We start from the raw sequence: 24647 nt of genomic DNA, 5'->3' as shown, positions 1-24647 counted from the left end.
CCACATGCCAGTACCCTGGGCAAGCCGTCCGCTGGCTGACTGGGCTGGCTCGGCTCTGTGGCGTCTGCCTTCCACCCCGAAGGATATTTGAAGGAAACCCTCGAAGCGAAGGGGTCAGATGGATTCTTCTCGCAGATTTGAAAACCTCCCTGGCGCCCCCCAACCCCTTGGCACCTCACCACTTTCTCACCTTAACCTTTAATTCACTTTTTCCAGACGCGTCCAGCCCTCGCGCAGGAGTCCTTTACAAACCCGCACCTCGCGCCGCCCGTGTCCTCCAGCAGAGCGAGCTCTGCTTTCCGCAAAGTGGGAATCTTAAAGTGGACTGAGGAGCGAGTGCAGGGGCTGGCTGGTGGGGCTCTGCGGGCGCAGGGTCCCCAGCTGCCCCGCAAAAGCATGCAGGGCGCGGCCCCCCAGGGGGACACCAGCCCCCACGCTGAGCCTGGGCGGGAGGGGTGGCGGAGAGGGGCCGGCCTGTGCTCCCGAATCATTGTTGACAACCATGTTGTTGGCGCCGCGGCCGCCGGCAAACCACGAAGGGCGAAGCAGGTGTGACCAGGAGGCAAGAGCGAGGGCCCTGCAGGCCGTGCCTACATTCTCGGGGCCCTGGTCCACCCCGGCTGCACCCCGCCCCTTGACGTGCAAACGCAGTGTCGGGAGGCGGTGAGCCCAGAAGCAGCAGGTGAAGGCGGGGCGCTCCTTCGGGTGGGGGCAGGCGCGAGAGGCGCACAAAGGCCTCCGTGCGGCTGTTTGGCCTCTACCACTCACGACGGCAGCGGGGCCTCTGAGGACGCGGGGCGCAGCGGCAGGCCGGGCTGAGGCGCCCCTCAGGTCCGTGGGCCGCTCCCGGCGGGGCTAGGCCAGCTTGAGGCACTGGGTGTTGAAGCTGTCGCCCTCTGTGCCGGCCACGGCGCCCAGCAGCGCCTGCTTCTTCTGCGCGCTGCGCGAGGACTCCAGCTCGTACATGGTGGTCAGGTTGAAGAGCACGCTCTCGTGCAGGCCGCGCCGCGGGTCCTGCTGCACCATGGCCTCCAGCTGCCGCAGCGAGTCCTTGAGCCGGCCCAGGTAGAGCAGGCACACGGCCGCGTTGTTGTTGGCCTGTGGACACGCGCCGGTCAGCAGCGCCTGGGCCCCGCGGCCCCCTGCCCGCCCCGCCCCGCCGCCCCTGCGGGCGGGCCTCACCACAGCGTTGGTCGGCTCGAGCTTCAGGACGTCCGAGAAGAACCTGTGGGCGTCCGCAAAGTTATTCTGACCGAGGTGAAGGAAAGCTCTGCAACAGACACGGGAGCCGAGAGGTGAGGCCTGAGCACCCGTGGTGCCCACGGGTCCCCCAGGCAAGGACAGGCTCCGGGGAGGGGCGGGAGAGCCCGGCGGGTCAGGGCGCAGCCGCCGCCTCGGCTCGGGCATCCTGCGACCTGCAGGCTTCCTGCGGCAGGAACGGGCGCCGCCCCGATCTGCTGTGGGGGCCGCATGCCAGCTGAGGCCCCCTGCTGCCCACAGTGGCAGCCGGAGGTCCCCAGACAGCAGCAGCTGCGCAGGCACATGCAGGACTGGGGGGCTGCGGCAGCACCTTGGGGGGAAGCGCTAACATTGGTCTTCACGACTGAGTGGGGCAAGTAACGTGAACCCCGTGTGCGCTGGGGGTCTGCGGCCACTCACTTCCAGCCCCAGACCCCGACAGGAGGCCACGCGGGCCAGTCTGGCTCCGGGGCGCAAGGGCGCGTGCGCTGCGCACCTGTTCATGAGCACCATGACCTTGCCCCGGGGCCCCTCCAGTGTCCGCGTCGCTCTCTCCACGTCCTGGAAGTACTTCTCGGCCGTCCTGATGTCTCCGATCTGTGGGGCGGGCGACAGGCACGACCCTGAGCTCCCGCTGGGGCCTGTGGCTCCCTCAGCCTTCTCCGCAGCGCCCTCCCCAGAGGCCAGCCACCCCACGTGCCTCACGGCCTTAACCTGTGCCCCCTGGAAGGTGCCCCGTGAAAGGGGTGGCTGAGAACCCCAGCACTTAGGGCGGCCCGCACTGCTGGTCTCGGGTCCGCTGTCTTCCGACCCCCAGCCGTGGAACTGTCCTGCAAGAAGGGACGCCCTGCTCTGGGGGGATGTACCCCGCTCTGACATATGACACACGGGGACGCCCCAGATCCTTCGTGAGACGGTGCTGGAGGAGCGCTCAGGGTGGGCGCGGCAGCCCAGGCTCGCCACAAAAACGAAGGTGCCTGCCCGTCTGTGTCGGCTGCGGAGGAAGCCTGTCCTCGGACTGCGGCCACCTCGCACGCTGCAGCCGCTCCCTGGGGCTCGCGCCCCTCCCGGCACAAGTCCGCCACCAGGGAGCTGTCAGCCAGGCGAAGAGAAGCTTCCGCACGTTTCCGTCGGCGCGTTCCCAGCTGCAGCAGGACAGCCGAGGGCAGCCGGCCCGGGCTCCCCGTCACGACACCCGGTCCCCAGCTGCGGACTCCGCGGCCCCGGGCCTAACCTGCAGGAAGATGCGGCCGATGCCGCTCAGCAGCTGCGGCTCCTGCTCGGGCTGGTACTGGATCACGGCGCGGTACACGTCCACCGCCAGCGCGTAGTCCTGGGCAGAGAGCAGTGCTGAGGGCCGGCCCACCCCTTCCAGCAGCCTCCCAGGGGCCAAACCTGACCGAGTGTCTCGTCTCCCCACTACAGCCCGTCCTGCCCCCACCCCCTCTGCGGTCAGCCTGGGCGCCAGCAAGGGCTCAAGGGTCAGGGCCACGGCACCACAGGAAGGGCCGAGTGTGGTGGAAACGCAGACAAGAGCCGCCAGCAGGGCAGGCCCTCCTGAGGTGGCTGGCACCAGGGTTAACGAGGCACCAGCCGTGACTGGGCCTGTGCCCCGTCCCCTTGGCTGTCCCCATCGGCCGTGAGGGGCCCCCAGCATGCCCCCTCGGAACATGGCCTGCCCTGCCTGCGCAAGACCCTGCCCACACGCAGTGGCCAGGGCCACCGTGGCTTCCTGGCACAGGGCCCAGGTCACAGGCTGTGCCCCTGCCAGCCGCGCAGCCCCCTACCCACCAAGGGCTGCAGGAGGCCAGCACGGCCCGCCCCACTCAAGCCTCTGTCTCAGGAGCTTCTCCTCAGGGGAGAAGGCCCGGAGAGAGGCACATGGACGCTCATGGCCACCTTGTGCACCGGCAAGTCCAACCAAGACCAGACACCCCCACTGCCTCGGGAGCGTGGGCACCTGAGCGTGAACGATCCAAATAAGCTAAAAAGCTTGGCGACGTCAAGTCAACAGTCTGCTTAAGCTTCTTTCAGAAGTGAAGGTAAATTCAGCCATAAGAGTTACTGCGCTCCACCTGCACGTGTCCCCTGCCGCGGCACCCCCGTCCCCAGGCAGCAGCCCCCGCCCCAGCCCCCCGGGCGCAGGCCGCGGCCCTACCTTCATGAGGAGCAGGCAGTTGGCCGTGGAGCACAGCACGCGGCCCAGCCGGGAGCGCCACAGCTGGATGGAGGCTGAAATGGGAGCAGCGTGAGCAGCCTCGGCGGCCACAGAGGGACAGCAGTGCCCCAGGAGGGCGGTGGCCTGGCTTTGGGCGGCCGAGGGTCACCAATCCAACCAGGGCCATGAGCCCTGGCGTCCCCCAAGAGCAGGAGGCCCTGTAGCCGCCACTACAAGGTGGGGCGCCCTCCCGGGCCTCCCTGGGCTAGCAGCACCTCATCCTGTAAACTTTGCAGGTTCGTGGGGCTGTGTGGACCCCAGTCAGCCCATAGCCGCGCACCTTGCAAGCCCCATGCCCCGCGGGTGAGGCTGGAGGATGGTGCGGGGGCCGCACACACCCAAGGCACCACAGTGTCCTTGCGGCGCCTACATGGTAGCAGGGCGCTGCTCCGTCTTCCAGATCCCAGCGCAGCCAGGTGCGCCCAGGGGGTCATGGGTAAACGGAAGGCTGACCCACGCGGCCTGCCCCCCACGGACCTTCGTCTGCCTCCCGGTTGGGATGAGCAGGAGTAAGGTCTGCCGTGGAGAGAGAGCTGACCTTGACCTTACTCGAGGCCCAGCCAGGCTGGGTGACCTGGCTCCTGCCGCTCAGCTCCGTCGCCCCTCCTGGAGGGGCCGGCACGCGGCGAGGGCGCTGGCCTGTAGCCAGCCTGCGCGCAATCAAGAGTCCGTCCTGGCTGGAGGCGGGACCTGGCGCTGCCCGCGGCAGCTGGAGAACACGTGCCCCGCGCCAGAGTAAGAATTCGCCATGTCCAGCACTCAGAGACACCAGCGGCGCCGGGACCTGCCCCCACCGCCCCGCACCACTGTGAGGGGGAGGTCCTGAGAGCCCCCTCAGTGCCGCGGGCTGTGCGCCCAGCGAGCTGCAGGCCGCGGCTGTCTCTGCAACCCGCGCTGCAGTTCTTGGGCTTTGCTTCAGGAACCGGCCTTGGAGCTGCCGGCTGAGCCGCACGTGGCCGCTCTCCGCACTCAGCCGAGCCTCGGGGCGACACGGAGATGGGGAGGGGCCTGGCTGCAAGGCTCCCCCGGACTCTTCTATCTGCAATCACAGGGCCGAGGGCCCCGTGGCCTGCGCTCCCGGCATCACTGGGGCTTCTCAGGACACGGGGTCGGTGTCAACAGGGCCCAGTGCCCCTGCCCGGGGCTGGGACCGTCTCTGTGCGGGGCTCAGCTTCAGCTTTGCTCTGAGGCGCCAACAGCCCGCCAAGGTTCTGGCTCCCGAGAGAGGCCCGGGGCGGGGGCGGCAGCACACGGGTGAGCTCGGGGCTGGGGAGGGACCCCCAGGCTGCACTGGGCTAACCCCGACCGGTGCGGGCACTGACCTTGCCGATTCTCCGGCGTGATGCTGCTCGTGCTGCCGTCCTCAGCCAGGCCCTGCTCCAGATTCGCAAGGATCTGCGGTCACACAAGCCGTCCCGTGAGCTCCAGCGGTGCCGCCCCACATGGAAGAGGGGAATCCTTCTGGCAAAGCCAGGGGCAGGGCAGCCTCGCATGCATGGTCAACCTCACTGTGCGGGTGCAGGACTTCCAGAGGACGGGTGGGGGGGAGCAGGGGCTGCCAAGCTCAGAGACTCAGCCCGGGGGGCCTGGGAGAAGCATCAGGCAGGCGGTGGGGCCTTGTCCCCCAGGCCCGCCAGCCACGCGGCCCTCGGTCGGGAGCGAACCGGCCACGAATGGCTCCGTTCTGCAGCCCTGTCTGGTGGTGACCTGGGGCTGCTTCTCTGTGTCCCCTGTAGTGTGGGTGGCGAGTGGGGCTTGTGGAGGGGCAGGGAGAATAGACCTTCAGAATAAAGATCCTGACAAAGGTCTACAACCGTCCCGCACACACCCGGAGACCTGACCGCAGGCCGGCACAACATGCTGCTTCAGGGGCCTTGTCGTCTGAGCCCCAGTGGCCGCACGGGCCTGTGAAGTGTGTTCCTGCTCACGGCTGAGGTCGGCGCTCACAGCCGCCCCAGCATGGCTGCCCGTGGGGAGCAGGTGCACACCGCCATGTCCTTGGGGCAGCTGCATGTCCACACGTGGCTTCCACTGCCAGCTCCCAAAGCCATCAACCACTCCACAATTATTTAGCAAGCACGGTGGACACCAGAAACACAGGAACTGGCGGGAGCCGAGACAGGCTCGGCGAGGGGATGGAGTGGCCCGCCCCACCCCCAGGCCCTACCTCACTGCAGACGGCTTTCACTCTGTGCAGTCGGTCCAGCGACTCCTGGGGGTCCCCCAGGTACTGCGGCAGCTCCGCGTGCAGGACCCGCATGGAGAAGGGCACCATGGAGCCTGCAATCAAGACAGCGCGTTGGCCTGTCGCCCGGTGGCAGGCTCCCTCCCAGCCCAGCCAGAGGCCACAGGGGCGGGCCTCTGGGGGTGCAGCGCAGCTCTGTGCTGGCTCCCCCTCAGCTGCAGTCCCAGGAGGCTTCAGGGCGCGCAGGCGGGCGCCACGCTGCTGCTCAGCCACGGCATCAGCGCACGAGGAGGCTGGAGGCCGCCCTCTCCTCTAAAGGAGAAAACACACGCAGCACTCCTGGATCAGCTGGCATTTCTTGAGGGTGGCAAGCGCAAGTGGACGTTAACCACTTAACTAGCCAACGAACTAACAGGAACCAGTCAGGTGACCCAAAAGTGCTGCCAGGGAGGCGATCACAGACCCGAGGCTGAGTATCGCCTGCCCTGCAGGATGGGCGGCCATCAGTCCCCGGCGCCCGGCACGAGGGCGCTGATGAGGAAGGCGCCGACCCGGACAGGAGCAAACCCTGAGAGGAGGGTGTGCAGGTGGAGGTGGGGGGTGGGGGAGGGAGTGATAGGGCGCTGCTCGGGCACGCGTGTGCACATGTGTGTGTGCTGCGTGGGCATGTGTGTTGTGAGGCTGTGGAATGAAGGTTCTGCCTCAGAGGCCCGGGAGCCACATATGAAGCTGCCTCCTGGGGCTTTTGGGCGGGGAGGCCGCGCAGGATGCAGGAGAAACTTTGCGAGACCCAGCAATGGCCACTGGGAAGTGTATGACCAGACGCGGCACCTATCCGTGGTAGAGCTCCCAGCAGACGGGGACACAATGAAATGTCTTCAACTTGACGAGGAATGTCTGTGAAGGAACCTCGGCAGCCACCTGGCTAACGGGGAGAAACTCGGCGCTTTCCCCAGCGAAGACTGTCCCCTTCCCACCCCCCTGCCGCACAGCGTATCGGACGTCCCAGCCAATGCGGTAAGGCCGGGAGAGGAAAAAACATTTATAAAGACCGAGGAAGAAGAAATAAAACCGCATCTGTAGACTACAAGGTTACCATGCAGAAGACACCAAAAACTAACGACAAAACCCCACGTAACTGGGCAGTTAAGGATGGCAGGAGACAAGGTTAAAGCGCTGAAGTCAACAGCGAGCAGCAGGAGCGTGAGACGCGAACCACGACACCGGCCACAAGCGCGCGGAACAAACGAAGGATCCAGCTCATCTGCTGGACGCACGCCAGAGCCCGGCAAGGGGCACCGGTGACACCGAGACACGGTGCCACAGACACACGCGCTGCCCACACAACCCGAGCTGCGCAGCCCCGTCAGGACACCCAGGTCTCCTGCAGAGTTGACATTGCCGGCGGCGGCCACGCGGCCACGCGGCCACTGCATGCCCAGCCTGCGCCCAGGAGAGCAGGACCGGAGGCCAGAGCTGCCCAAGGGCAGAGCCGCCACGGTCAAGACGGCGCGCTCGGGCAAGAGACAGGGCGACGCGTCCATGGACGGACAGAGGGCAGATGGGCCTCCCGGACACAGCAACCGGCTCCACCCAGGACCAGGGTGCGCCGCGCGGAGAGGAGGGGAGGAGAGCCTGTCAGAGACAGTGGGAGACCCCGAGTCCCTGTGGTCCGGGGGCAGGGTGGGGCCCCGAGGGGCTGGAGGCGCCGGAGGGCGGGGCACGGTCCTCACTTGTGATCATGGCGTGTCTTGTGACTATCCTGAACGGGTGAAAATTATGCCCAATGTTTAAATATGTTAAGGCTCATTCTTAAGTTATTTGTTTGTATCATCACAGCCTGCTGTTTCAAAGCACATTTTAACGGCTGCTTTACTTATAGATTGCCAGCAAAAATGAAATGAATTTATCAAATCTCACATTTATGCTTGTGACGACACAAAATGAGAGTAAAAATTAGTAAAAGCCAGCACTTCACTGTGGATGACTGCAACACACTTGGGCTAAAACATCCGTGTGATTTATGCTCATTTCATAATTTAAATTAGCTGCTTAATGATGCGCGGCCGGTCTCCCCTCCACCCGCACCCGGTGCAACTGGGCTGGGAGTAGTGGAGGCCGCCCTGCCTGCACAACCTCACAGAGCACGAGGTTGGAACCCCCGAGTTTTGCTCTTTCTCATGCAGGACGCTCGGCCTGCACCCCGCCAGCGCCCTCTCCTTGGAGGTAAGTGGGTGCCCGTGGGCGCAGCCCGGTAGGACGGAGGCGCAGCTGGGCAGAGCCGCCTGGGGTGGTACTCCAGGGCTGGGTGGGCCGCGCGTGAGCTGCATTCCCTGCCACCACTTGGGAAACACCTGCTTTTCCAGTCTCGCACTTTCCTTCAATGCCCCCGGGAGCCGCAGATGGGGCCACTGGCGTGGCCTCTCAGGAGCAGCTGTGCCCCCTGGGCCCTGCCCTCGGGCGCCGTCCTGCAGCCCCAAGCGGGCCTGCTCACAGCTCCCACGGAAACTCAGCTGCCCGAGTGACCCCGCGCCCCGGCTGGCAGGGCCACCGGGAACGCCGCAGACAGGCACTTGGGAAATGGCGGCCGGAGGACGGGCGAGGGCAGGGTGACCGCGGGGCTGGGCGCCCTCTGCTCACCAGGCCTCCCAGAGTGCTGCTTGAGCGTGCGGGGGCAGGAAGGAGGGTGAGGCGCCAGCCTCCCCGTGGAGCCCAGGCCCGGCTGCCTTACCCCGGCGCCCCGGGCACACGTGCGGATAGTACTCGTAGTAGAGGTCCGGCTGGTCCAGGTTCCCGAAGGGCTCCATCTCCATCTCGGCGTTCTGGAAGAGGCCCAGCTTCACCAGCAGCGCCAGCCTCACAAACCACAGCTGAAATCAGACACAACAGATGGGAGTTACTGCCCAGGCCGGGGCACCTGCCCCACAGTGGGGCAGCTTCAACTCGACGTGCTGAAACGGGCTGAACGGACTCTCCTCGTGCACGTTCACGCTCATAAGCACGCCCGCGCTCAGCAGTGCAGCCCGTGACTACTGGACTCCACCTCCTCTGAGGCCACCCGGGGAGTGTGGACGCACAGCACGGGGCATGGAAACGAGACGGGGCCTGGCCCAGAGTGCAGCATGGCTGGGGCGGTGGCGAGACAGGTGAGTGGGGAGGCCAGGTGTGCAGGGCCCACAGGGGCGGAGGGGAGCCAGAGACGGCAGGGGTCGGGGGGTACAGAGACTCTGAGAATTGAAAAAGGCACTTTAGAAACGCCCTTACTCTGTCTCGCCTGCCCGAGAAAAAGGAAGTTCAAGACCGAGCAGCTGCGCCAGATCCCAGCGAGGAAGGGTTGGAAGCGGGAGCCCCCCTGCAGGCAGCCTCCTCCTCATGCCCCTCTGGGGTGATGCCGCACAGGGCCTGTCACCAGCGAGGCTGTAGGGGGCTGGGCCGGCCTGAGGCGTCAGACCACCCTGGCACGGCGCACCGGGCATGGGTCAGGCGGTACACTGCGAGGAGGGGTGCCTGGCGGCGTCTCCCGGCACATCCAGCTGGGGAAACACTGTTCTGCTCTCGCTTTGTTCTCACTGACAAGAAAGGCCACGGTCCCTCCTGCACCCCAGAAGGGCCCCGACGCCCGCCGGGCCGCACCTGCAGGGAGTCGGCCGTGTGGCTGGTGGGCAGCCCGCTCTTTCCGTAGCCCTGGCCATGGGCCGTGAGCAGGCGCCCGCACAGGTCGGCGGCGGCTCTCCAGCTCCTGCAGCTCTGTGGGGAGACGGGCGCGTCAGCAGGGCCGGTGGCCGGCCGAAGGCGTGAGGGAAACTTACGCTGTGGGACTCGCAGCCGGGACCAGAGATGCTCAAAACCACCCCCTCCTGCCTGCGCCGCGCCACGTGGAGAAGAGGAGGATCAGCATAAAACTCCTCATCTTTCCTAAATCTGACGAAACATTAAAGTATCTGCCGCTTCCAGTAATTTTGCCACTAAAATAATGGGCTTTTAAACCACCCAGATTTAAATTTAAAAGCATCTCCACGTGACGCCGTGGCTGGCACAGGACGCACTAGCCCCGATGAGGCTCCGGGCGGCGCTCGAAGCGAGGGACTCTGGGAGGCGGGGCGGGGAAGGTGGGCTCACCAGAGGGCAGTCCTGGAAGCGCGACGAGGCTACTTACGATCAGCTGCTTCAGGCCAACGAAAGACTGGTCCACGGAGCTGGCATTCAAGACCTGCCGCTTTGCTGCGGCTTTTTCACCCAGGAAGCGGAGCATTAAGTCTTTAACTGCGTCTCCCTGGAAAGGATGTAAGAAAAATATGTCAAGACAATAAAATGTTAATTAAATTCAGCTAACCAGAACCCATAACTTCCAGAATCTCTTTTTACTCCATTAGCGCGTGGAGGTTAAAACGCGGTTATAGGACAGCAATATCAACCAGCCAGACGCTGGCGCCGCACGATGGGGTGCGCTTTGTTCTGGGAGGGAGCCCCACCCCAGGCTGAAGGCCGGGGCCCCGGGGAGGGGCTGGGCAAGGAAATTCTCGGCTTCCATTCCTCACTCGGCTTCCATTCCTCGGTTCCAAAAATTCCTGCACTGTTACCTCCCGCAAACCTCCCAGGAGCCTCCTTAAGATCACAGGCCGCCCAGCACTGGCTGCAAGTGCCGTGTTCTGGGGACTGGCACAGCTGACGAGTTCCGCAGGCGCCTGGCGTCTCTACCCTGAACTGGCAGAAAGGTCACTTTGTGAAGAGTTTAAAAATTTTATCCCACAGGAAAGGGACCAGTAGGTGAGCAACTGGGGAAAAAATGTCAAAAGTAAGTGTCCTGGAAAGCTGGCCTGGAACCAGCCCCACGGCAGCGGCCAGGGTGACCCACCGAGGGGCGGGCGGCTTGGAGCCGTGCGCCAGAGAGCTCCCGCAGACCCGTCTTTGTCAAGCCCACTCTGGGAAGAAACAAACCGCGGCCTTCCTGTGCTGGGACGCAGGGCGCCAGGAGGCCGCAGGAACATGCGTCTGGCATGTTTGTTTACGGCCAAGGCCGAGGTGTTTTGACGACTGTTCACATGTTAACTTGCCAGGTCTCCCAGCCATCACCGTGAGATTTAAAAACATGACTCGCAGGAAGCATACAGAAAACCCTGTCCCCCTGGCTGTGTTTCTTTAAAGTTTAAAAAGTGGGAACAGGTGTGTGGTCCTCTGAGGGTGCTGAGACGGGGCCCGTCCACACCTAGCACACGCTGGGCACAGTGCAGTGAGTCCGGGGCCTCCCCGGTGGCGCAGCGGTTGAGCGCTGGGTTGCGAAGCTGCCCGCGGCCTCTGCAGCGCCGGTTCGATCCCCGGCTGCTCCCCGGCCACCGGAGGAGGGTCCCGCATGGCGTGCAGACCTCTCCTGCCGCCCGCTGCTCCCCTCAGCAGTGTCCTTCGGTCCTTCTGCCTGCTCTGCTCCCCGCTCTGGCTCTGGTGGATTCTCTCACCCTCCCGCGCTTCTGACTGTACCCAGTGCTTGTATAAACAAAACAAACAAATAAATAAATAAAAAACATGCCTCTATAAAAAAAAAAAAAATCAAAAACAGTGCAGTGAGTCCGAGGGCCGGAAAACAGGAGTGGCCACCACCTTACTGGGGCTGGCATTTCTGAGGTCACTGCTGACTACCTGTAACATTTGTATTTTGGGGACCTACTTCTTTGGGGGGCTGTTCACACATTTTTCTTAACGTGTCTTGATCAAGTTTGTTACACGTAATACAAACGTGTTTTTCCAGATTAAAAAAAATGGGGAGGTTCATCATTTACTGTAGCTTAAATGTCACACGAGCCAAGCACGCGGCATCCCAGCTGCTCGGGGACCTACGCTGTGACACCGCTGCCGGGCCGACCCCCGAGCAGGCCGGCGACAGGGCTGCTGAGGCCTCACGCAGCGCTCGCCGACAGTGCCCTGGCGAGGCCGAGGCCGGAGCCCCGTCCTCGGCGGGCATTGTGTGCGTTTTTACAGCAGTGCGTTTCCTGGACGAGGGACAAGCGTGGACACCGGGTCACCGCGTCCGCTGCGGGGCACTTCCTTTGAGACGCTGCCGCTCACCTGGATGTTGTCGAACTTGAGGCCCGGCATGGTGAGGTTCTCCTTGCCCACGAACACCGCGCTGAACTGCTGCGTCGCCACCGACACCAGGATGTCGCGGGTGGCCTTCCCGGGCAGCCAGGCGTCGCTCCTGCGGTCCATCTCGCTCATGCTCAGGGCGGTGGCGAAGGGGTCCTCGCTGCCCGCAAACACTGCCTGGATCTGGGAGAATGGTTTGGGAGACTGAGGGCTCTCCAGGGACGCCGCTGAGAGCCCCGAGTCAGACCGGGCCACGCCCGGGGAGCAGGAAGGTGCCCCAGAGCCTGGGGAGCTCCCGCCACCGGGGGTCGGGAGCGGAGACAAGGGCTCCGGAGCAGCAGCGCCCGCATTGGGGTTGCTGACAGAGATGAAGGCTGAGGAGGTGAATGAGTCAAAGAAGTCAGCGGCCACAGAGTTGCTGGTGGTGGCGTCCCCGAAAAAGTTGCTGAGGCTCGGGCTGGGCTGGACCCCCAGCGGTGGGGTCCGGGCCGGCGTGTCGCTGGCGCTGCTGAAGCTGGGGGACTTCACCATCTGGGGCTCGAAGCCGTCACGCAGGAACGGGGGTGCCTGCGGGCTGGCGGGCCCCACCTGGCTGAAGATGGTGCACACGGGGACTGGCTCATTCTTCGGGGACGACACGCAGGACGGCAGTTGTGACGTCGGCGTCGCCACGGGGTGCGCCTTCTCGTCCCTGTGTCCCGAGTCCCCGGCCCCTTCCTTCTCAAGGACGGGCAGGCCTTTGGCCTCTCCAGGCTCTGGGTCCCCCTTCAGGGGCGCTGCGCCGTCAGGGGTCAGGTCAGACACGCCCTGGGGGGTGGCGTCCCCGTCGCTGTTGCGGCTCGGCGTGGCCTCCAATCTGTCGCCCAGCAGGGCAGTGGCGTGTCCTTCTGTGGGCCCCGGGGTCCCCCCGCCCTGCGCCCCGCCTGGGTCGCCCGCATCGTCCTCGCTGTTGTTGGGGGAGTCGGAGATGAGGACGCTCTCCATCAGGTGCTCGCTGAGCCTGTCCGCACAGGGCCCGGAGCCGTCGGAGACCAACTCCTCGTCCTCGGGCCCGGGCCCGTCCCCGCCCAGGTCAATGGTCTCCTCGTGGTAGAGCAGCTGGTCCGGGCCTCCCGGGGGCGCCTGGCCAGGGCTGCTCTCCTCAGGGTCGCGGGTCCCGCTGGCGTCATCCATGGCGGCTGCAAGGAGGATGGACACAGGTGAGCCCGGCTCGCCTTCCACCGCAGGCACCAGGAGCCAACTTCCTCCCACCGTCACGGGTGCTTTTTAACTTAAAAGATGGCGGCGGCAGCGCACCACCGGACGTTTGCCCAAAGCCCTAACGCGCACAGTCCGAGGCTCAGGACCTGCGGGCCGGCGCCGGGAGGCAGGGGCGCGGGCGGGCGGGCCAGGGCGCGGGAGAGGCCGCGCCTGTTCTCAGTGCGTAGAAACTAAGGCTGCCTGGAAACAGGCTGCCACAGAAACGTCAGTCAGGTCCATAGTCAAGCGGCTCGGCTCGGAATCCAAGACCCCATGTCTCTAGCTCTTAATTTTTGTTGACAAAACACACGTCTGCTAAACCTGCCGTCTGAATCACCTTCGACACGCCACCCAGCCACGACCGCCCCCTCCCCCGCCAGCGCCCACAGCTCATGCTGCCAAACCGAGGCCCTGCACTGCCCCGAGGCGCGGAGCGCACGCCTGCTCCGTCTCCCGACACGAGCATCATGGGCTGCTCTGGGGGCCACAGAGAAACTGACCTCTCAAAAAAGCAGTTGCTCCTCCTGAACTTTCTGGAGCAAAGGTCACCACACAGAGCCTCTGTCAGAAGGAACTCATCCGAGTTAAGCATATGAGAAAAGATGAGGGTTTTTCCAGAAAAGGTACCTTTTTCGCCTTTGAAAATGACTTAGGTGACAGCTGTACAAGGCTTTCTCCTCGCGCCAACACTCTTGACAGAACCCAGGGCTTCCTGTCAGAGCCGGGCTCGCCCTGAGGCCCACGGCAAGGCTGCTAAGCGGATGGTCTGAGCAGCCTCTGCAGGGCTCCGTCCAGTGCAGGCGGCTCCGAGTTCCTCTCCACCACCACCTAATAACTAACTGCAGACGGGCCAAAAACACAACAAAAGTAAACAAAAGTCATTTCCCCGTGTGCTCCCGGCAGTCCAGAGGCCGAGGCCCGAGAACGTCAGGCAGGGTCATGCCCCAGGAGGGCTGCCCGCTGCGCCCTCCCGACCCCACGAGATGCTGGACGGCGCAGACCCGTCCGGGGTGTGGGCTGGGAGCTGCAGCAAGAGCTGCTGCCTCAGCTAGACCACAGCGCTCCGGAGACTGCAACTCCTCCGAGTCAGGCACTCCCCCGGGTGCCTGGCACCGGTGCCAGGGGGGCTGGGCACAGCAGGAGACTGCAAGTCCCTGTGCAGGGGCAGAAACCCACGTCCCCTGTGGCTCCACAGTGGCAGCGTGGGTCTTGCAGCTGGGCCCAGAGCCTGGTCTCTGCCACAGGAGCCCGCTCTAGGGGCACGGGGCTCACCACTGCTAACGAGAACCGCCCTCCTCCACGACAGGCCACGGAGGGCGAACCCTTGCAAAGCAATTGTTTCCCAACTTGCCTAAAATGCCTTTAAAGCAAGCTCCTGAGGGACAAAGCTACGCAAAAGGCAATCTTCCTGGTCAGCCGAGCCTGTAGCTACGTTCTAAGTCTTCTCAGACCTGTTTCTGACCCGGCCTGGTCCCCGGCGCCCCATCCCGGGGGGACACAAGTTGTTCATCTTCCGAAACGGAGGCTACGCAGTCACTGACTGGGGCTGGAATTGGCTGCAGACCAGGAGCTTGCCCCAGAGCAGCCGCGGTGGCCCCGGGGGAGCACCCCCTGCGCCAAGAGGTGCATGGCCTTGGAGTCCAGTCCATGGAAGTCTGCCTACTTCTTTCCAGAGAAAAGCTTAGAAAGTTCCCATTACTCCCCCTTTGCTCATCAAGGACATTTTCTATACTTTTCATGAAATACTGAGGGGATACAACACGTCAGTTATGATGACATTAAGACAACACACCCTTGTCTCTACTCCTTCTCCTTCCAGAGGTGATATTCTGGAACTTTCCCTGCTCTTGTTCTTCTCTAGTATCCTCCATTTATTTTTCCAAATGTTACTTACACTTTCTCCAGTTTGTCACTTAATTTCCCTGCCCTGCGCTTAGCCTGGAGAGTCCCCTGCTTCACAGATGAGTGTCCACTGTCTGGGGTGTCAGTAGGTCTCTGCTACTACAAAGGGTGCTGCAATCAGTCCTCTTGCACCTGCCTCCTGGCACACATGTGCAAATTTCTTCATGCCATGAAGTGTGTGTTTTGGGTGTAGAGAAGACACCTCCTTATCTTGACAACACGATGTGAAATTGCTGTACTGAGCGGTCGCACCAATGGGCATGCTTGGCTGCTTGTCAGTATTGTCATTCCCACCTTCAGGCACACCTGACGCGGGTCAGGCTGACAGTAATCACCCCATAGGAAGACAGGCTCACGACCCAGCAGGCTGAAGGGGCACAGGACACCAATATCCACCCTGGACTATAGCGGCCAGGCCTCTTGGCTCCTCCAGAACCATCCACCTGGCGCCCACAGGCGTAGTGGTGAAGTGCCGCTTTTCCCTCTCAGGAGTGCTGGCTGAGAGTGCGCGCTGGGTTAACACTCGCTCTGTGACTCTCCCACATGTGTTACGTGTACTCTTTGCATTTCAGATCTAAAAAGTGGAGCGGGGCGAGCACGGTTCTGGGGTATGCATGACCCATCTTCACTCCTCACACTGGCTTAGTGCTTCTGACTGAGCCACGGACACGACTTTGAGATCAAGCCCGCAGCAGCACGCTGGCAAGCGCGTCTGGCCGTCCGGGCGAGTGCCTTCCCTGCGAGCTCCCGTGGGCCTTCCAAAGGGACGTTCTCACGTGGAGTCATTTAAATTCACTACGAAGAACAATTAAAACCACCGTTTGCTCAGGTTCCCTTTCTGAATGTAAGCCTGGGGAATTACTACTCTGTCAGCAGGTTGCCATCACGAGGCCCTTTCCACGAAGCCTAACCCGCGCGTATCTGAAGGCGCCGGGCGCGAAACGCCGGGCCTTTTGCACGGATCTTATGTCAACCTCAGGATCAACTTAGGAAGACGAGCCAGGCGGCTCCCCAGTCCCGCCGGAGCTCAGGCCACAGGCCAGGGCGCACGAGCCCGGCGCGGGGGCGCGGAAGGCGCGCTGAGCAGCTGCCCGCGCCCCGGGCCCCTCCACGCAGAGCCTCCGACGGGGACCGGGCGCCGGGGGGGCTGCGGGCGGGCCGGGCCGGGCCGGGGCGGGCGAGGGTCCTGCTGAGGCGCCCGCCCGCCCGGGAGCCGCGGCCGCCCCCCTGCGCGGCCTCCGCAGAGGGCGCCTCCCGGGCCCCGACCCGCGCCCCGAGGGGGCGGCAGGCGCCTGAGCGAGCGCGGGCGCGTCTCGAGGGGCCGAGGCTCCGCGGCTGCACCCGCGGGCCGGGCGGGCCGGGGCCGGACGCGCGCGGGAGGCGGCCGCGGCGACGTCTCCCCCGGAGGCCCGCGCCGTGGGCCCGTGGGCGCCGGCCCGCACCCCGCGCCCCGCCTGGGCCCCCCGGCGCCGGCTCCTCACCTGCCGCCCGCGCGCCGGGGGAGGTCGCCGCGGCCGCTCCCCGTCGGGCGACGAGGCCGCGAAGCCGGAGGGACGCAGGTCGCGGCGCCCGCGGAGGCTTCTGCGCCTGCGCGCGCCGGGGGCCGCCGAGCCGCTTGCGCGCATGCGCAGGGCGGAGCCCACGCTCGGCGCGCTTCCTGGGGCGGGGCCCGGGGCTCAGGGGGCGGGGCCGGGGCTCGGGGGCGGGGCTCAGGGGCGGGGTCCAGAGCCGGCGGGCAGGTGATTCTGACTGCGTGCCCTGGGAGGGAGACAGCGGGGGTGCGGGGGGGTGGGGGGTCCTTGGAAATAATTGTTTTGCACCTGCTGGGACTGGCATAGTATCAACAACAAAGATGGAAAGGATTGGATTGGAGGATTGGCACCGTAGCAAGAAGGAGGCCCGGCCCAGTCTCTGACAGGCAGGAAACTTTACTGCGCTCCAGGGCGAGCATCACCGACCCCTGTTGAGGGTGAGGGTCAGCTTTTATCAGGCAGGGTCTGGCCTTGGCGAGAGGTGGAGAATGCGGAGTCAAAGTTGCTTTTCAAAGAAGTGGTTTTTCTCTCGGAACAGGTGGTTCTTTCATTGCTGCTTCTCGGTCTGGCTCTAGCTGGTCTCAGGGATGCAGGTGGCAGCAGTTTCAAGTTCCCATTTTCTGCCCCAACCTGGCTCCAGCCTTGACCTTACAAAGATGTTAGTGGTAACAGTGTCAGAGCTAGTTGGGAAGTTTCAGTTCAGAAACTTAGCTCTGTTACAGGGCAGGGAGGGTCACCCCCAAACCTGCCGGCTCTAAATAGGTTCTGCCATTCGCCACATCAAAATAAAACATATAAGACCTTTAATGGAAAGGAAGTTTAATACGATTAATGTGCAATACAGACAAAACAAACGATAAAGTTTGTAAATCTAGCACCTGAAGTTGGCCATCCCCCATCTCTCTGCTCCTCGTGCCTCCTCCTGGTCTCCTTCATGCTCTCCATCCTGCTTCCTTCCTTCTCCAGTTTCCTCTCCAGCCTCTCTTCCCTGCTCAGTCCCATCCTCCCTTGGGAGGAGCAGGGAGCCTGGAACCTCCCCTTTTCCCAGGGAGCACCCTCTTTCTTACTCCATGACTTAATTTTGGGCAACAGAGCCTTTAAAGGCTGCTCACTCTGTTCCTCCTTCTCCTTGATTGCTGTCAATCAGCCAGGCCTTGCTTATCTAACAACTTTCCCTGGAGTCTTGGTTGTGTACCTCAAACTGTGCTAGGACCCACTGAGCAAAAACACACCTGGCCCTTTTTTTTGTTGGAATGATTTAAAATTTATTTTTGATATACATACACTTAGTGAAATGATTATCACAGTCCAACTTAGTAAAAACCTTCACCTCAGTCACCATTTCGTGTTTTTGTTTTGAGACAACTTGAGATCTACTCTCAAAAAATTTCATGTAGGGCCTCCCCTGGTGGTGCAGCGGTTGAGCGCTGGGCTGCGAAGCTGCCTGCGGCCTCTGCAGTGCCGGTTCCATCGCTGGCCACCCGCGAGGGTCCCACATGGCGTGCAGACCTCTCCTGCCACGGCCACTGCTCCCCTCAGCAGTGTATTTTGTTAGTCTGCCTGTTCTGTTCCCCGCTCTGGCTCTGGTGAATTCTCTTGCCCTCCCACACTTCTGACTGTACCCAGTGCTTGTATAAATAAATAAACAAATCTTAAAAAACAATAAATAAATTTCATGTATGGGATGTCTTATTAACTGTAGTCACCATGTTGAAGTTATATTTTTATAATTGAAAGTTTTTATTATTTATTTTTTAAAGAGGCATGTATTTTTATTTATTTAGTTTATTTATTTGTTTTGTTTGTTTATACAAGCACTGGGTACAGTCAGAAGCGCGGGAGGGTGAGAGAATTCACCAGAGCCAGAGTGGGGAGCAGAGCAGGCAGAAGGACCGAAGTACATTGCTGAGGGGAGCAGCGGGCGGCAGGAGAGGTCTGCGCGCCATGTGGGACCCTCCTCCGGTGGCCGGGGAGCAGCCGGGGAGCAGCCAGGGAGCAGCCGGGGATCGAACCGGCACTGCAGAGGCCGCGCGCAGCTTCACAACTCAACGCTCAACTGCTGCACCACCGGGGAGGCCCCGAAAGTTTTTTTTTTAACAGTATCTTCCCTTCCTCTACCCCTCAACCTCTGGTACCCACCATTCTACTCACATAAACTGTACACAAATGTATGTGTGTGTATATATGGCATATCTTGTCCACTCACCTGCTGTTGGACACAGGTTACTTCTGTCTTAGCTACTGTGACAATGCTGTAATGAACATGGGAGCACAGCTATCTCTTTGAGATAGTGACTTTATTTCCTTTATTTCCATAATCCAAAGCTGGATAATGTAATAAATCTTTTTACCTTTAATTTTTGGAGGCATCTCCACACTATTTTCCATAGTGGCGGTACCAGCTCACACCCCTACCACCAGTGCCGGGGGTCCCTCTATCCTGCACTCTGCCACATGGGGGGAGGACAGCATTTCCTTACCCTCTGGGTTTTTATATTAAGGTGGATGAGCAAGCAAATTAACACCAGAAGATTAGGTGAAAAACAGTGAATTTATTATATATATGTGGAAAGTTTATAAAATTGTAAATTCTAAAGTAAATGGGATAAAGCAGCAGTTTGTATCGTGAGCTAAGGAGTGGGGTAGGAGCCTGGGTTTCCCAAGGAGATAGGAGAGGGGAGAATGACAAAACCTTGCTTCTAAGATTGTCTTGTGATAAACTTCTCAGGTAAAAAGATAATTTCTGGAGTCATCCCTAAATCTAAGTAATTTGCATTCTTTAAGGTTATGGTAACAGTTTCTCCTGAGGTTCAGGGAACCTTGATTGACCTTGCTCTACATGCCATACGTGATGTGCCTTAGAAAAACTACCTCTGGACATTTTGGAAAAAGCCTATCTGAACATTTTGAGGCCATACGCTGCCAACACTTCTTACATGGTGACTTGGTAATAGCCACCCAGACGTGTGTGAGCTGAAAACTCATGGTGGGTTTGATTTGCATTCACCTGAAGAGTAGTTATGTTGAGGATCTTTTTCAGTACCTGCTTCAGACCCAGCCATTTGTCACCAAAAAAGCTCAATTAAGGAAAGGGAGAAAAAAATCACAGAGACGGGGTCGAGGTGTGTGGTCCTGGAAGCCAGTGGAACTCAGGTTCGCGGACGGGGTTTGGCTATAGCATTTCGCGATTCTGTGCAGAATCGCCGCTGTCTGCCAAGGGCCCTGGTGTCAGGCCCGGTGCCCCGGAGCACTTCCAGCAGAGGCGCCTCCTCACGCCCGGGGCCCCGCAGCAGCCCCCGCGGCCCGCCGCGCGCACGCAAATGCGAGTCCAGCAGCAAACGGGAGTCAGACAACGCCGGGTGCGGCGCCCCCGCGGCCGGGCCCAGCACGGGCTCTCGGCCCGGCGCCCGGGACAGGCCCGCACCTCGCCCCGGCGCCCGGCCTCCCGCGCAGGGCGGTCCCCGCGGGCCCGCCGGCCTGGACGGCGCCGCGAGAGCGGCTGCTGCAGACAGTGCAGGAGTCCGCGGGCCCGGGGCCAGCCTGGGTGTCAACCACGGCGAGGGCCCGCGGCACAGCCCGGGGAGAAGGCGCGGGCGCGGCCCCCGGAGGCCCCTCCTGCGTCCGCTCCCCCCGCCCGCCTCCGCTCCCCCCCTGCCTCCGCTCTCCCCCCCCTCCGCTCTCCGCTCCGCTCCCCCGCCTCCGCTCCCCCCCCCGCCTCCGCTCCCCCCCCCCGCCTCCGCTCCCCCCCCCCGCCTCCGCTCCCCCCGCGCCGACCGCCGGGCGAGGAGCCGGATGGGGCTGATCGCGCACGCGCACAGGTCTGCGCCGCCGCCACTGGCCGCCGGCACGGAGCGCATTGATGACGCACCATGAAAACACAGGAAGTGAGCGCTAGGGGAGCCGGCCGCGGCCAAAAAGACTCAGCTCGGCGCCCCCGGCGGGAGGCGCTGAACGGGCGGCGAGCCGGCGCCCCGGCCCGCGGGGGAGCGGCCGCAGCATGGAGGACGACGCGCCGGTCATCTACGGCCTGGAGTTCCAGGTGGGTCCCAGGGAGGCCCCGCGGCGTCCCGGTGCCCCGGTCCCCTGTGCTCCGAGGACGCCGAGGCGGCGGGGCTGCCGGGCGCGACCCAGGCCCCAGGCCCCGGGAGCGCGGGGTCGGCCCCCGCCTGCCCGCGCGGCGCCCCTCGCGCCCCCTCCGGCGCCGGCGTCCGCCGCGGGGCCCTGGCGCGGGCAGGAGCTTACTTTGCGCGAAGCGTTTCGGGGCGCGCGGGACGTGTGGGTGCCCGCGCCCGGCTCCCCCCGAGGGCCTCTGGCGGCGCCCTGCCCCGAGCGCCGGCCTGTCCCCAGGACGAGCGGGGCCGGCGGCCCCGGCCTTGCCCAGCCGGGGAGCTGCTGTGCGGGGCGCGGGGCCCACGTAGGGATGGGCTTGGCTCTTCCAAGCAGCTGCCTGAGCTGCGCCCTTGACCGGCGCGGCCTTAGCGTACGTGTCGTTCGGCCAAGCCGGGACGCGCCGGCTCCCCGGGGGCCCCGGGAAGCCCCCGGCCCTGGGTCGGCAGCCCGGGAGGACTTCTGTCCCCAGGTCGCCGGCCCCGCCCGCCTGCTGGCTGCCAGCTCAGCGCGACCTGGCCCCTGGCCTGCCCCTGGAGGGCACGAGTTTGACCAGGTAGGAGTGCAGGTAGTTTGACCAAGACGGAGGTCCTGTTTTTCTAGCTTTCAGTGCCCATGGGCTTGAGCCTACGGTCCTCTGACTTTTCCCTTTGGCCCTTTTCGCTTACTGCCCCCCGACTTTCCCCATGTGGGATGCCTCCAGCTTGGAAGGAGCCTGGCAGGTTCTGCTGGTTGCTGGGAATGCGTCCCCTGCTGCTCACTGTGCAATTTTCTGTGTCCTTTTCGGCTTGAACTTTGCCGCCCTGCCCAGGCTGGCTGCGTGTTCAGCCGTGGGAGCCTCGTTTCTATGCCTAGAATGGCCTGAGTGTGATGTTACAGGTGCTCAGCCCCTGGCTGCTGACTTTACCTTGAGCTTGGTTTTGGTGACGTGGGTTTCCCTGGGAATGTTCTTCGTTTGTCTGGTCGATGTGCTGCTGTGGGAGAAAGCCACCAAACCCCTTCCCGCCGCCCTGGCATGTGCGGAGTGGAGAAGCCCCGCCTGGGAAGAGAGGACTCTTGTAAGTGGCTCTTTTTATAAACGTCAGCCATGTGCTTGATTTGTGTTCATTCTTTATTTAAGCATGCAAACTTTTAGGCCCGTGAATTTTCTGGTGAACTTCTTGATTTTACAGTTTTCTGGATATCTTGCAGGTTTGACTTTGATTTCTGCATGGCCTGAAACTTACCTAAGAGCTTTTACTCACTTCCACACCATCCCCTGCTGTGTTTTGGGGGTGTCTGTTTTGTGGCCCTGAGAATGCAGCTTCCTTCCCTGCCATCCGCGAGTGTGTCAGCTCGGCTGTGGCCCCTCGGGTGGTCTTGGCTGCCTTCGAGTCTGTGCTTTGCTTATCCCTATTCTTTTCTCTCTTTTTGGGAGCTATGACTGCTCCACGGAGTTTCAGAAATACACGTGGGTGTTACGACCGCAATTTCTGCTCCTCTGGGTGACATCTTCCATCAGTTTGTCTGGTGTCCTGCCTCCTGCCCCTCCTTACAGCGCCTTTGCAATCCTCCTGTTCTGGCTCCTTCTGTCTCTGTCTTTCTTCTATAAGCCATTCTGTCCAGCTCTGTCTGGGGTCTGAACCAGACCCATGCCAGGCCAACAGGAATTCTCGCCATGCAGGGTTTGGTTTGGGAGTCAATTCTGGAAACATCTTTGATCCCAGCCCAGGAGGCTGGCACCTTGGGCTGCCCACAGTGCACTTCCTATGTCTGCCCTGCCTGCAGGTGCTTCCCCAGGGGAGACCAGTGGTCTCCCCTCCTCCCCTGCTCTCTTCCCACTGTGTGTGTGGGGACCCTGCCACCAGCCCTGCACTCCTGGTGCCGCCCTGCAGGCGTGCCCTCCCTCTGGGCCCTTGCTCCGCTGTGTCCGGGGTCCCTTCTCCCAGCGGCAAGCACCCCTCGTGTCTGCCCACTCTAAGGCTTCCTTCTTGAGCTGTGCTTTGGAATTATAGGTGTTCACAAGTTTCACTGAAGACAGTTTCTTTCCTTTTGCATCCTCTTTCTTTTGTCTGCGCTCTGAGAGTTTGTGAAGCCCGGGCTGAGTTTGGCACCCCAGGTCCGGATCTGATTGGCGGAGTGGGTTGTAGAGAGACTCAGCTCCAGACCCATAGCTAAGAGGTCGCTCAATACGATTTAGCAAGGACGGAGGAGGGAGGCAGTGGGGTGGGGTGGGGACTGTGCAAGGAACGGGGGACTGGTTGGGAGATTAGGCAAAGACCCCCCCACTCTGGACCCCATGCATCAGAGCTGTATGGGCAGGAGCTGACCGCTGCGGGAAAGGGGCTGGCCGAGGAATTGTGCACAGAGAAGAGCTCGGTTAGCAGCGTAGGGGCTGCCCTTTCGGGGGTGGGGGGCAGGAAAGGTGGAAGGGGTGCTGGAGGCGGGGACCCTAGAGCAGAGGGGAGGAGGTTCCCAGATGGGGGTGCTGGAGGCCTGGTGGTGGGAGCAGCGGCACTGGAGGCAGAGGTGCTAGTGCTGCTCCCCTGTCTCTTCAGCAGCGATGGGGGAGATTTGGCTAGTGGAGTCGGTCAGGTGAGTTTGTCAGGGGCTGGCTGGACGCGGGAGTGGTTCTCCCCAGGGAGGGAAAGCAGAGAAGAGGGGAGTGCAGAGGGCAGGCTGACCCTCCCCTCAGGCAGGGCCCGGTGCCCTGTCAGATAGGCCGCTGACAGGCTGGGCTGGACTGCGGGGGAAGAGGACACGTGTGCACAGCCACGTAGGGTGGGGAGGGCAGGTGACCGGTCCCTGTTGAGGGTCGGCCTGGACTTGGGGGAGGTGACAAGTGGGTGAAGGGAGGGACGTGATTTCCAGGCCAGTGCTCTTGGCCAGGGCTGTCCTGGGAGCAGGACTGCAGGCCACACTCACCTTGTCCCGTTTCTGCTGCCCGAACCACAGGCCCCTGCGCCCGCATCTCCCCGCTCGGCCCTGTGGTCCCAGGCGGCCTGTGGGGCTGTCTTGAGGGAGCAGTCACCGCCGTCTGCGGCCTGTGGTCACAGGGCTCCTGCGCTGGCTCAGGGTGGTTCTGGCTTCCCTGGAAATTCAGCTTCTCAGTTTCTACTTGTAGGTCCTGGGACTGCAGCCCCTGGGCCAGGGCGTGTGGCGTCTCTCCGGGCTCGTGTCGTCCTCTCAGGGGGAATGACCAGTCTCCCTGCCTTCCTGTCTCCGTTACATCATGAGGAAGGCCTGACATAAAACACACAGAAAGGGTTAGTGGCTGGAAATGTGTGTGCTTAGGATTAGCAGGTCCCCAGGAGCCTCCGGCTCGGCCGCTGCTCTGTGCCAGGCTGGAGGCCGGTGTGCGCCTGGGCATCTTTCTGAGGGTGCTGTGTGGATTGTGCCTGCAAGCCTTTTGGCAAGGGACACCCAGAAGGCCTTGCGCTGCTGCTATTTGGTCCTGATCACCTGCTCCGCCCGTTGTTGGGTGCATGTCAGGCAGCGCAGGTGAAGATCGAGCCCCGAGGCACATTTTCTCCCTGCAGAGGCCTGGCCACCGCTCAGCGCTGGCGGCTCGGCCTGGCACCAGACCTGAGCACCCACTGGGGAGGGCCTGGGCTCTGGTCCATGCCGGGATCTGATTCTGGTGCGGCCTCTGTGCTCCGCTGTTCCCTTTCCCGGGGGCTGCCCGGCCTCAGCCCTGGGAATCTCTGGGGCGCTCTCCTGGCGTCAGCCACAGGCGCTGTGGTGAAGAGGAGGCAGAAGCCCCTGCCTGCGCCCTCTCCTTGCCCACACCCAGTCTGTCTTCATCACGGCAGCTGAGGCCTTGGACAAGTTTGGAGCATCTGGCCTCCTGGTTGCCTTTCTGGAGACGTGGGTTGGGCGTCCTGCTCTGTGTGGCCAGCAGCCCGTCCTGCTGCTGAGGAGGAAGCCAGCCTATCTCTGCGGGGGGCGGTGGCTTATATTAAAGCATGACTTAGGGTGGCTCGTGTGCCGATTGCTTCCTGCTGCGCGTTTGTGCAGTTCGTGGTGCTTGCGGGTTCAGTTTGAGGCAGCGTCGTGTCCACACCCCTTCCCGGCCTATCCCGCGCTGTCTGCAGACATGCCCCGCACACCCCCGTGCCTCCCCGCTGGCTCTGAACGTGCGTGTGTTTTCCCCGCAGGCGCGTGCGCT

General features: G+C 62.7%; 1 protein-coding gene across 1 annotated transcript; it reads right to left on the bottom strand.

Annotated features, from left to right (window-relative positions):
• Positions 1 to 623: 623 nt before the first annotated feature.
• TRAPPC12 (trafficking protein particle complex subunit 12) lies at positions 624 to 12912 on the bottom strand. The gene is made up of 11 exons (XM_084235991.1): positions 11703 to 12912; positions 9799 to 9915; positions 9276 to 9389; positions 8374 to 8512; positions 5625 to 5737; positions 4780 to 4852; positions 3398 to 3471; positions 2474 to 2572; positions 1736 to 1836; positions 1183 to 1270; positions 624 to 1098 (listed from the first exon to the last, which is right to left on the bottom strand). The coding sequence occupies exons 1-11, from the start codon at positions 12891 to 12893 to the stop codon at positions 856 to 858; spliced, it is 2352 nt and encodes a 783-aa protein (XP_084092117.1). The 5' UTR covers positions 12894 to 12912; the 3' UTR covers positions 624 to 855.
• Positions 12913 to 24647: the final 11735 nt, after the last annotated feature.

Source organism: Talpa europaea (genome assembly GCF_964194135.1).
Source record: "Talpa europaea genome assembly, chromosome: 6".
Classification (NCBI taxonomy): Eukaryota; Metazoa; Chordata; class Mammalia; order Eulipotyphla; family Talpidae; genus Talpa; species Talpa europaea.
The sequence above is the reverse complement of the archived record's forward strand: the minus strand, read 5'-3'. Positions and strand labels throughout refer to the sequence as shown.

What these genes read in the sequence shown, in the direction of transcription:
- TRAPPC12 (XM_084235991.1), bottom strand. Translation starts at nt 12,893, where the DNA reads ATGGATGACGCCAGCGGGACCCGCGACCCTGAGGAGAGCAGCCCTGGC. An exon ending in TCAAGTTCGACAACATCCAG is followed by an intron (nt 9,916 to 11,702) that starts GTGAGCGGCAGC and finishes CATCCTTTCCAG; the next exon opens with GGAGACGCAGTTAAAGACTT. An exon ending in TCGGCCGCATCTTCCTGCAG is followed by an intron (nt 1,837 to 2,473) that starts GTTAGGCCCGGG and finishes CCCGCCCCACAG; the next exon opens with ATCGGAGACATCAGGACGGC.